This window comes from Cariama cristata, unplaced genomic scaffold (genome assembly GCF_000690535.1).
Source record: "Cariama cristata isolate BGI_N322 unplaced genomic scaffold, ASM69053v1 scaffold14102, whole genome shotgun sequence".
In the NCBI taxonomy this organism is placed as follows: Eukaryota; Metazoa; Chordata; class Aves; order Cariamiformes; family Cariamidae; genus Cariama; species Cariama cristata.
In genome coordinates, this window is record NW_009605627.1 from 14,906 (window position 1) to 27,688 (window position 12,783).

Here is a 12,783-nt window from a genome sequence, read left to right on the forward strand (position 1 = left end):
CCAGACTAGGAGACTCATGTGGCAAGCATGCTGGAAACTTCTTCCCTAGAAGTCACATCTGGGGCCATAGTAATAAATAACAAATCATCTTCACTAGCCTAGAAGTATGAGACAGCTAAAAAAAAATAGAAACTGTGAACACTGCATGCTTTCAAAGGTCTCCTGGTCACTCTTGCTGCCAGCAGCCTTGCTTATGAGGAGCAGGGACCCAGGGATGCCAGAGCAGCACATGTGTCTTGACAGTTTGTATGCTAGCTTGGGAGGTGACAGAAGGTACTCATGTTCATGAGGGCTTCTTTTCTGTCACTTTTCCCAGTGCTGATTCACTAGTAACTAAAGAGGAAAAGCCTGGGCTGTCCTAGACACAGAGAAGACAGTTATCTACTGCCTTCTGTCTAGAGAGCTCTTCTCCCCACCCACGTGAGGCTGACTGCAGAGATCTGTAGATATGGTAGCTGTCATGGCCTCAAAGCTTCTTTGACACTTTTCTGTTTTTTCTTTTTAACTTCTCACCAATTTCTTTCTCTGTGTTTTTGTTTCCTTCCACCAGTTTTCGCATAATTTTCAGTCTTTCCTTAATGGCATGCAACTTCAGTGACACAAGTTCCAGCCTTGGCTGACTTCTTGTAGATGTGCACCTGAGACAGTTTTAGCTCCTTTCAGACAAAGCACCCCTTTTTTGAGGTGGGTAGGATATTTGCTTCATTCAGCAGCACCCTTGAGGCCCTTCAGTGTGCTCACAACATACATGAAATCTCAGATCCCAGACAAATGGGCAGCACGTTGCAAACTAAACTGGATACCCTTGAAGACTCTGTGAATAAGTTCATGACTCTACTAGTGGTGATGAATAAACTTCAAAAAGGATTGGGAAGAACCCTTCTATTTTGAATGCCTTGTTCAAACCTCAGTGCAATCTCTTAAAAGTTACTCCAAAGTCATGCTTTCCTAGGGCCATGCTTGTGAGCATACATCACCCAGCTGCCTCAGGTTTGTGCTCTTTGATTGCCAACAGGGCATCTTCTTCACTCCACTTCCCAGCACCATCTTCCTCTGCTTCATCACAGGGAAGGTCAAGAGGCCTCATGTCTGATGGTAACCCCTTGGGTTGGGCTTTCCTTGGGAGCTAGCTGGACTCCCAGGTATTACTGGTATGTCTGGCTTTCCTGTGCTCCAAGGTGAAAGGCCAAGAATGAGAAAAGAGGGTGATTTTTTCAAAGATAGTTGCATGACCAGGGAGTCAAGTTTCCAGTTTCAAAAGTGACTTGGATGCTGAGGAACTTAAGTGTATGACTAGGGATTTCAGTGAAGCCTCATGCAGAGCCATGCCCTTAAGTTCTACCTTAGCCGTTCGGGGTGCACAAACAGCCCAGCACACTCCCACACAGAGGTATTAGCACAGGTCCCAAAAACCAAATGCTGTGTAGCACAGAAAACAGGTTTGGTCATGGGCAGTGAGGGTGCACCAGCTTTTTTGCTCAGGGCAGGCCTAGCAAAACTGCAGTGAAAACCAGCAAGAAATCAAATGCCAAAGCCATGTCAGTCATGCAGGGCTTTCCAAAGTTTTCTTCTGTGAGAGGGACAGCAGCTGAAATGTCCCCTGGACATGGGGCACTCTGCCTTGAAAGACTGGGAAATGCATTCTTTAGGGGAAATGTGGACAGGTTTGGAGCTGCAGAGGTGTTGAGGTGAAGAAGGGCAGTAGATGGGATGGAGAGATTATGCAGCCTTTTACTGGATATATCTTCTCCTTGGATCATGCTGGATCCAGAGGTGTATCTGCAGGTCCCCTGTAGGCATCCAGCACTGAGGCTCAGGCTACCTCTGGAGTACCAGCAGGTTATCTCACAGGCAGATGGCCTCCTTTAGGAGCCTGTGGCAGTGGTGTATCAGTGTGTCAGCAGATACCTCAGCCTTTCCCCCTAGGAGTGTTAATGAAGGTCTCCAGGCAGGGATTAGACATGTATGCACTGGGGGAATTGCACCAGCCATGTCCATTGCCACAGCTGGGAGTTCTTTACACCTTATCCTGCCTTGTGTCCAGCCACCTGATGCCTCTTTAAGTCCTTCCCCAGACCTCAGTTGAATCTCACCTCTCCCATTTGGAGAGGAGCCCTTCAGCTCAGAGAAGGCTGTATCCTTGCAGACCTGACAGGTGGGCTGGTGTACCCTTGGTCTGTACAGCTGGTGCAGCTGCTGAGAGCCCCTAGCTCTCCCTCACATGTCATGATTCCCACCTGCTGGCCCAGATCAGCGTATGTCCGTGATGAGGGAGAACTATTAAAAATCAAGGTTTTCTGGTCATAATGAATAAGGAAGACTTCTCTAATTTCTTCCTCTCTCCCCCAAGGGAACAAAATAGTTGCTGAAAAAACCTGTCTGTGTTCCCTTAAGCAAGTAGAGAGAAGCAGGAATTAATCTCTCTTCTTAACTTTTTTTTATTGCCACTGGAGTTGCATATCTGTAATGTGCCATCTAAACTTAAATCTGTCAAGAGCAACGAACGCTGCCATAGCCCTTGAGCAATAGTACAGAACTAATCTGCCAACAAGCTTTGGAACTACAAAGCTTTGGTCATACTAAAGATCGAAGCTATGCCTTCCTCTTCCCCTTCGCTGTATCCACAGACTGGGAGCAGACATTAGCGTACCTTTGGGATGCACGAAAGTGTCAGATCTGCAGTGCCCACATGGGGCTGGAAGTGAGTGGGTGGGACCTGGACCCGGATCTGCCCCGCTTCATCTCACCGTAGGCACAGGTTGGGACCAGTCGTCTGACACTGTGCTGAGGCTGCTCTGGCTGCTTACTGTCCTTCTCAGTGGACTGGCAGGGAGCTAAGCCATTGACCTCAGGCTTGGGCCTCTGGTCCACATCTTTTTTGCTGAGATGTCTTTCAGTCTTTTCTTTGTTGACCAGCTGGGGCCTGCCAAACAGTGAAGGACAGTGTGATCTTGTGGGTGGCAGCTGAGAATGAGGAAGGTCTGATGTGTACAAGGCGCAGAGCCTGCAGCCCTGCTTACCTCAGGAAGTTGGAAAACAGATGTTAGGATGCTAGCTGTAATGATAAAACCCTCTTAAGCTCAGAGGAGGGAGAGGTCAGATGGGGAGGGAGGGAGTTATGGGACAGGCAGTTAAGAATGGGACTTCAAGAAAGCTAGGGATAACTTTGAGGGACTATCCAAGGTGGCCAGAAGAAAAGATGTGAAGTGAGGGAGAGAGATAAGTGCCTGGGGGAGCAGTGTTTGACCACCCACAGCTGAGCTCTCATCACTTTCCAGGTTCACCCACAGCTGCGGTGGGTACAACACAGAGGGTGAGGGTGCTGCTGCACCATGCATGGCTCAGCAGCTCCAGCTGCACCCCTGCCCACGTCCCCGTGCTCACCAAACCTGGCTCAGCCTAGGAGCTGCTCCGGGGAGCTTGTTCATGAGCTGGTCCACGTGCCTGGTGGCCCTTGTCTGCAGGGTGCCATCCCTGGCACTGCAGCATCGTGCTAGTGTAGAACTGGTGCCCCATCAGCTGGCACATCCTGGCCCATCACGTAACGGTCGGGCTAGCCTGAGAGAGCCTTGCAGTTGGGCAGCATGTGAGACCTGTTCAGTTCAGCTTTCTTCTCTGTCCCTTTCTCTCTGTTAACACAGAGACTCTGCACATGCTTTCTCTCTAACTGCAACGTAACCCTTTTCCCTGGAGCATCCTGTGGGCACTTCTGGGGTAATACCAGGAAAACACTTGTCGTACACAAAGCTCGCTGTCACCTGAGCAGCTGCGCACTGCTCTGTGGTGACTCTTGCCAGTCTTGTCTAGGTAGCAGCTCCAAAGAGAGTCTCTGAAAGTAGCATCCAGCCCATCTCAATCTTCCTGCCAGCTGGTGCTTCTAGCAGGTGAGACAGAAGGGGACAGGCAGAGGAGGAGAGGAGGGGTTTGGCTGGCTGCTTGAAGACCCAGGCCAAAAACAAAGCTGGAATGCTGATGTTGCAGGTGCCTGGTTAAAGCAAAGCAAAGAGTAAACGCGTGCGTAAAACCTTTATTTTTTCCATTCATCACAATGCACTTTTTATTTCTGACCTTAGCCTCAAGAATGGTGCTAGACATGTTCTGTGATTTCTCCCCTTTTCCCCTCCAGATGTCCAAATGGATTCTTCGGACAGAGATGTTTGGAGAAACTGCCTTTGCGATTGTACATGCCAGATCCTAAGCAAAGTATGTTTGAAGACAAAAAATGCACCACACTACTTAAAACCTCCTGGGCACAGCGGTGGATGTAGAGTGGTCTAGTCAGGGATGGCTCTTGATGTCAGCTTTGGGCTAGGGCTTAGGGATTCAGGTAAGGGTGAAGGCTGAAAGCAGACAGATAGCAGTCATGGAAGGGATCAGAAGGGGCCTCAGTTTGGTCTGTTTGGGTGTCATTTTGCTATCTTGTTTCTCTCTTTCTGGTTTTCTTTCTTCCGGTAGGTGTCCGATCGAATTCACAGGAGACCGGTGTCAGCATTTCGCAATGGTCAGCTTCTCCAGTATGTCTCTTTCTACTTCTCTCTCTCCCTGGTTATTGTAGCTCTGTCTCATGTCCTTAAAGCAGGTTCTTCTGTTCTCCAAGAGCCCTCTTCCTGTCTTGTGCACTCCCAGCTCTGCTTGGCTGTAAGAGGAGCTGTGATCGTGTCCAAGGGGAGAATTGAGGCTCTTGTTAGCTCCCCATTTGTTAGAATGGGTTCTGCTTTCATTTCTGATTGAACTTGATGTTGCTTGCTCTTTTCATGCAAAATGCAAATAAGGCACAAGGTTATGTGGTGTGCTGTGTGAGAACAGTCTGTGTGATAAGCTGTATCTGCTAGCATTACTGTCTCAAGATGGACTACGTTGTGCAGTGCAAGAGTAGTACATTTTCCTGTGACTCTTGCGAGTGGGTGTGTGAGTCTCTTTGTACCAACTGAGGAAATCACAGTGAGGGCTGTAATGAAATTTCCCCTGAGGTGAGGTTGCGTTTCTGTTTCCAGAAGCTAAACCAAGCATCAGTTGCTGTTCAGGTGAGCTGGTTGGAGGCTGGTTCAGAGTCAGATCCTGGAGCATGCCCACTGGGCACACATGCATACCTGGAGCCCCAGAGGTCACGCTAGTGGCTGCCACTGTCTCAGGGCTTCCCATGCCTCAGTGCCATGCAGGGTATGGGCTAAATCTGCTGATGGGCCATCTCAGACTATATCCCTCCTGGACATAGAGATGCTCCTGTCTCTCCTAGGTGGTTTGGACAGCCTTGCATATGGGGTTGTGTCTAACTACAGTGACTGATCCTTTAACCTCATATTCAGTGGGTGTAAATACCCTAGAGCCCTTGCATTTAGTGCTTCCCAGTTTCTAGTTTCCAGTTCCTACAGGCTCTAGGTCTCTAGAGATTCCTTACTTATAGACATCATTAGGTCATTTTGTTCAAGGCAGATAATTTTTCCTGGTCCATATTCAGACAGTGTCCCAGCATCAATGGGATCCTAGTCTGGGTAAGGACTGACCTGGAAGGAGGCACCAGTTACAGGGCAGGAAATTGGCCATGGTGACCCTCTGTGTGACCCATCCTGCCCCCATGATGGTCGTTTGGACCACCACAAATGGTAGTTTTAAAAAGAGGCTTTTTAAAGGAGCCATAAAAGAGGCTTTAATTAGTGGGAACCACGGGAGAAATGGTGAGTCCTTGATTGCCAGTACCCCCTCTCCCACTGCTCTCTAAGAAATCCTGCAGTCCTCATCCTGATCCGGCAATAACAGGAGTCTCATCAGCACATGCTAATAGCTGGCAAGTGCTCGCATTAGACTCCCTCTACAGAGTATACAGACAAGATGCAAATGGGCTTTGTGAGGCCCTTGGGACAGCTTGATGTTTTTACATTGCCTTTTGTACCAAATTGGCTTCCAAAGTTGAAAGCTCCATTGATTTATTCTTTCAGGCTAAAGCATCCAAGGAAGCTCTTTTTAAAATGACAAAACAAAATGTTCTGTTTTGATCTTTAACCTAATGCAAAAGAGTTTCGTTTCTGCTTTTAAGCCCATGGTGTCAGGAACCCCGGCTGCAGACAGCCTTGAGATGCTCACCCGATGAAGCTGATTTGTAGCATATTTCATGAGGTGGTGTCCAACAGGCTTAAACATTATTGCTACCGTGTTGCAAAAACAAAACAGGGATGAAAATGATTTTTATGTCAGGAAAATGCCTTTTCGGAAAATGCCTTTTCAGATAAATAGTGGCAAGAGTAAACAGCATGTGTTTTTCCCCCAGCCTGCACAATCCTGCTTTTTTTGGGAATGAGATTTGTTTAAATTTTATTTATGTGTTAGAGGAATAATGCCAACTTTAAAATTGACACACATATATTTCCTTACCTCATTTCTGCTTTAACCACAGGATAGTAAGGTAAAAACAGCTTAACAGTCCAGGTTACCTGTCTGAACTTGGCTAAAAATCATCTAAGAAGATGACTCAGATGTGTTTATAGCTGGTTTCACTTTCAGGTCACAGTTGGGTATTATAGGTAGCAGCAACACCGCAGAAAAGCATGCACTGAACTTGCTGTTCTTCTGAATAGGAAATGGATTTCACTTGTGTCTGGACTGTGCAAATTCTTACGTTCTACTTTAATCAATAACTAGGGCACAGTAGAAGTTGCTGTAGCTCTATAATTCACTCAGTGCTTCATCCCATATGGGTTCTGATGGGTCAAAAACTGAAAGAAAGTAGATGAGGTTCAGACATTTTCACATTTTCACAGGGGAAATAAAATAGCTCTGTCCTGATTCATGTTTTGAGAACATTGCCAGCACTTGACAGATACTTAAATAGTAAATAGTGACACCTACACTGGTGTTCTTTTAAATGTATTTGAGGTATTTTAGATTTTCAGGCCTAGATTGGAGCCTTCTGATTCTTTAATGTAAATATTAAATATTACAACATAACTGTTAGTAGGTATATCCCAGGGCTGAGTGAGAGTCTCTGTAGAGTAAACTACATTTAAGGTGCTGTTCCGAAAAGATATGGCAGATACTTTGCTGAATTTGGGCCAGAGATGGAGATGGTGCAGCATCCCAGCATCTTGCCAGATGTTGTGGATCTTCCTTATGGGAGCAGCTTCCTATCTCACCGGTTTAAACCCTTATTCAGATTTTGGTCAGGTAACTCTCCCCGTGTTCTTTAGGAATTCAGGCTGTCTTTGTCTATTTGACAGGTAACTCTGGAGGTTTGTTTTTCTCTGATTGTCCAAAATACCTGCTGGATCACTATGATTATGAAGGTGAAAACCAGATGTATTTAGATAGGTTTTCTTGCACGTGATGTTTCTCTACGTTGCTATTACAACCATATGACCAAGTGCCTACTGCCAGACATTCTGTGTATATACCCTACTACTTGAAAATGAAGAGGAAATGTTAAAGATGGAGGTTTTTTCTATGTCATGCTCGCACTGTTGCTATTTTCTAACAGATTGGTACAGAGGAACTCACTAGGAATTGTATTATTGGGCTAGATTGGAGACCTCCCAATCTGTCCCAGCTCAGCCCTTATTTGGATGCATAGCATTTGCTTTTGCTAGGAATTTGCAACAGCAGAATTCAAGCAAGTATCTCAGTGGTTGGTTCTTATCTGCTTATAAGCAGTTTACATTTTATTTTGCTTGTATTGTAATGCAAATGTAATGGGAAATATGTTGAGATACTGCAGAAAAAAAATGAAGCATGCTAAAACAGCTACTTACCTGAGAAAATGGATGCATAGTGCAAACAGACAACATTGATCTGGCCTAGCAAGGTGCCATTTCTGAGCAGAGCTTTGGTACCTGACTGTGTCAGCTCTCTAAGCCTGCCTTTACACTCAGCCTGCATTTATGCTAAGCCTGCGTTAGTCTAAGCCACCCCGATGGTCTGTTTTCTAGCAAGGCTCATACCGTAAGGAGATCTAAGGCAGCACGTTTTGCGCAGCAGTGGCCAGGTATGTGTAGACAGTTGGCTACCATCAGTCAGCAGACAGACAATAACCTGCAAAGTGACAGCAACACAGATGAGGGCCTTTGAGACATTGATGCACAGTAATCCCACATCCAGTAAGTATGGGCAAAGTCTCACAGGGGAACTTAAAAACTTTATCCTATTAATCATAGGTCAATTTTAGGACAGTATGACAGATGGCTTTCCCACATTCATCAAAACAGAAAACCTACCTGAAGAAGCAAGGAAGGAGAGATGTCAGAGCAAACAACTGCACTTTCACTGAGATTAAAATAGTTGAAAGGTATATATCTAAGAAGAAAAAGATGTCCTGACTTATGATGTGCTGACTTAAGCCTGGATAGATCCGTTTTGTCTGTATGAAATTTCACTGGTCTCAGTTGGTCTCTGTGCACCCTCCTCCATCCACACATCAGGAATTGGCTGATGGATCAAGGTTAGAAGATAGTGTTGTCTAGGCTTTAACTAATCTCTAAGAGGAAAGCCTTATAGAGGCTGTACAATATAACTGAGGGTTGTTAAAGCAGTTTTAATTTAGACTGAAGGAGAATTAATGGCAGTGAACAGAGGGGACAGTGATTGTCTGCAATTACTATATAAAACAGAGGAATGCCCTGATAGATGAGAATACAGACAGTTATTTCCATGGGTGATGAGTCATTAAATCACCTTACTAAAATGTTTTTCACATCAACGTCTTTGTATTTCTATGTGTCTATATGATTATAGTTGCAGATATAATTAATATATATACTGCATTGTACGTATGATGGTAAAGTCATATCGTCTGCTAGTTTCAGGAGTTAGATCTTGCAGTTATGATGTAACTCTAATGAAACCAGCGGGCTGGGAGATCCTAACTCCAAAATGTGACCTAAAGCAGGAATTCTCCCTGATCCTGACCACAGGGAATGCAATGTGCAGGCAAGGAGTAACCAGCCATACTGACAGTCTGAGTTCATGTCATGAACTCGTCTTCTGACCCCTGTTCTCCCTGCCCCTCTCTTAGCAGTGATAGTGCAGCCAGAACCTCATTATTTTTTCAGTGGGATTTTAGACATCTGTGTTAGAAGTTTGAGTTAAAATTGATACCCCAGGCTCATACCCCGTAGTCACTGCAAAGGGTTCGGCACCCAAGGTTGAGCATTGAGCTCCAGTGCTGCCATCAGGATGAGATACCTCATCCTGCAGAGGTGCTGAGGGTGACGAGTGCAAACTCATAGGTTCAGCTGTCAGATGCAGTCACAGATCACAGGTCTGTCTGGCTGTCTCTGCACTAGTGGTAACAGAAGTTTAACACATCAAACTGTTGATCCACAGCCTGAATAGCATTAGCACTCAGGGACCATTTTGCCTTTGCAGTCAGATCTTCATCTCTGCAGCTCAGCAATATCACAAAAGGGTCAGGAAGTCTTTCTATATGAGAGCTTCTAGTGGGTACACGAGACTCACCCAATTGACAGTTGTCTCCTGGGTCCAGCTTCATAGGCACAACTATGGCTTGCAACTCTTTCCAGAATACAGAAACCTAAAATCATCCTTCCCTTTAAGAAACTTTTTTTAAAAGCAGTGCTGGCACCTGTATTTCACAGCTGCCTGTTCTACATCAGATCAAGATCTATCTCTATCTTCTCTCTTCTACAAGAGAAGAAGGTCTTTCAGGTCTTTCTAAAACCCTGTTGGAAGTTTACTAATAAATTGCCAGGCTTTGGGCTGGCTGGTTGTAAAGGTTTTATAAAACGCATTGGCAGCTATTTCACTCCTGATGGGGCCAAGATACTGAAAGTTAAGCATCATGAGTGCAAACATTTATACCTTGCCTAAGTCCACACGTTTGGATTCTTTCCACTTGCGGTTTATGGAACAATTTAGAAATTTGGGATGAAGTTTTAGGTTTATTCTTGTTTCTTGTCTGTGGAATCTGAAATTTCATCTTAACTTTGCTATTTATTCATCTCCCAAAATAATTGTCACCAATCTGGAGATGAATGTCGTCTTGTTTAGTGAAACATTTTCATTTTCTACTTTGTGACCTAATTAAAGTTGAAGTCTGTACCCTGCCTGTAAACATCCTGGAATAGAGCTGACATTCATATTCAATGTAATCTAGCATATTCTCCATTTTAAACCAAATTTCATTCTTGGTTGCTTTACAAATTGAATTTTAATTCATAGTTGGAGTGAGTCGTCCTACTGGTCTGCTTTGGAAGCACAGAGCAGCATTTTCTACTATCCATTGGGAGAGCAGGCTTTCTCTTCAACTTTAGGACCTCCCAGGAGTCTGATATTCAGGCATCAAATCCCATTTTCAAAGGGGAGAAAGACAGCTACTCTTGTTGCATGGTACACAAGTGCAGTCGTCTGGAAACATGGAAGAGAAGAGCTTGAGCTGAGAAATCAGAGTCTTGCAGTTACAGACTATCTGGTCAATTCTGCATGCAGTAGATGCTGATATGAAAGCATATCCTGAGTTCCCAGCTTGATATATCTCCCAGGACTCTCTAACTGTAGCCATCCAAAGTTTAGTGTGATGGGTGTGGCTCCTGATTGATTTGCTGGGTGGGAGCACATTCCCTTGCACAGGCATTACAGATTCCTTCCAACAACAGATGACGAGCACAGGTATTTCCGAGATGAGAACCATCTGTTCTTGAGCATCCACTGCACCACCATTGGGTGTGGTCTGTGCAGTGATCTCAGCAGCGTGATTCCTGCCCTATCATAACACATTTCCTGTAGATAGGATGTCTGGGTCTTCCCATCAGTTGTTCTTTCCAAGGAAATTGCTTTCACAGAGCCTTTCCAACCAGAAAAGCATAAAATGTTTCTACTTGAAGTGTCTGTATCAGGCTCTCTGAGTGGGAAACAGAATCGCGTGTTCCCACAGTGGCACACAAACTGGTTCCAACGCTGCTAACTAAACCATTGTGGAGGCAGAGCAGTGTAGTTTTATCCAGTGTGAGGCTTCTTATTTTTCTGAGGGATAGTCCCATTCACTCTGAAGTCCCCAGGCTGCAACTGGAGGAGTGTTGGTCATCACCCTGACATGTAAAGGTGACCCTTCTGACAGGTGGGTTTTGGACACTTGCTCCTTACGCTGAGGTGAAGTGTCCCCGTGAGCAGAGGGATAAATGCACCACTTCAAGCTCTTCTGGGAAGGTCTAGATCTGAATTTCAGCTTCTCTGTTCACTTCACTTCAATTGACTTATTCAACAGTAGTTTCCTACCTGTTGTTTACAATATGAAAATGATAAGCGGAAGAATGCTTCTTTTTTTAACCTACCTTTCTGTTTCCTCCTCCACCTCTTACTCATCTGAACCCTAAAACAATATTTAGCACTATTTTAAATTCCACAAACATTCTGCAACTTCCTTTCAATGACACGATAACTGCTGACCACTTAATTACAGGGTGATGACTACCCTGTGGTGGGCTGGCATTTGTAGTTTATCATAACAGGTTTATTCCTCTCCCCTGGATGGCAGTACAGGTTACCCTTTGGGATCTCCTAAAGTTAACTGCATGCTAATACATCGCAGCTTGCTAATACTCTATTGTTATGTGTCTGGACTCTTGAGGCCTACCAAATTATTTTTATTGATAAGGACAAGCTAAATGGACAAGCTAAATGGCTGTGCAGTTTATAGAGAATTTGCAGACTTTCTGTGCTTGAGATCCCATGTATTGCCCAGCCCTTAACATGAGCACAGTGTCCTCTGTCTCCAGCATCACGGAACTGTCTTGCATTGCTCCCTGTACCCCCTGGGGGAATCCTGGACCAGAATGCTGCAAGTATTACTCTCGTCAGTACAATTTATTATCAATAGTCTGTCTTACTGGTCCTCAGATGTTAATTCTCCACTTTATTTCATGCCTTGGAGCATGGAGCTCCAGATAGCCCCCTGGGGGACCCAAGCATGTTTGGGGGAAATAATGCATGCGGTAACTAAACATCTTAACAACATTCTTGGGCAGCCTGAAGTCCATGTGAGCACAGGCCCAGTTTTCACAGCTATTTGCTAAGGCTTTTATCCTTCTTAATCATCCTATAAATCTATAGTTCAGTGAGAGCAATCTTGTCTTGAGGTGTTACTCCTATAAGGATATTTTAGATTGAATGTTTTTGTCTGTTCATCTTTTAAAACAGGTAAAATACCATATAGAGAAAAACATAGTCACAAAAATCACTGTGGATCAAGTAAGTGTAGGACTTTGTCTTCTGTCCGATGAAGAGAAAAAAATCCACCACAAAATTTGTGACAGGGGATCCACAGAGTACCCACCCTACTGGTAGCACCTAAATCCAACTCAATTTTTTCTTTCAGTCCACTTAGGCTGAATGTCAACATTTGGAGGAGTGTAAGGTCCGTGCATCACTTGACTCTTCAGCAAGCCCTGTTTTGAACAGCTGAGTGGTACCAATCTGGGTGAATGGATCCAACCTGAATCCCATGCAGATGTACAGCAGCTGAGATGAAGAGTGTGAAAATGAAACATATTTTTTCCCTTTTTTCCTTCCTCAGTTCTCCCATGCTCGCTGCCTTTCTCTGTCGGACAGCTTTCTGTCATACGCACAGTAGTTAGGTATTCAAACATTTTCAAACTACTGGTCCAGTCTCCTTTGGCATCAACACAGAAGAGCCTAGCTTAGCTTTTAGGTACAGGAAATAATGTAAATATTGCAAAGTAGTGTATTGAAGAGGGCAGTAGATACTGTTTCCTTAAAACTGATGGCTGCATTAGGAAGACTGAGTTGTACCTTAAGTCCAACATTTTCAGAAAAGTTCAGCAG

The 12,783-nt window shown here is 44.8% G+C and overlaps 1 protein-coding gene across 1 annotated transcript in view; it reads left to right on the plus strand.

Moving 5' to 3' along the window:
• Positions 1–12,783, plus strand: part of NRG2 (neuregulin 2) — a gene marked incomplete at its 5' end in the record, with an annotated part of 34,607 nt that overhangs the window by 6,674 nt on the left and 15,150 nt on the right. The window contains one exon of the mRNA XM_009696052.1: positions 4,456–4,514. Within this exon, the coding sequence (XP_009694354.1) occupies positions 4,456–4,514 (59 nt within the window). The remainder of the gene's footprint in view (positions 1–4,455; positions 4,515–12,783) is intronic.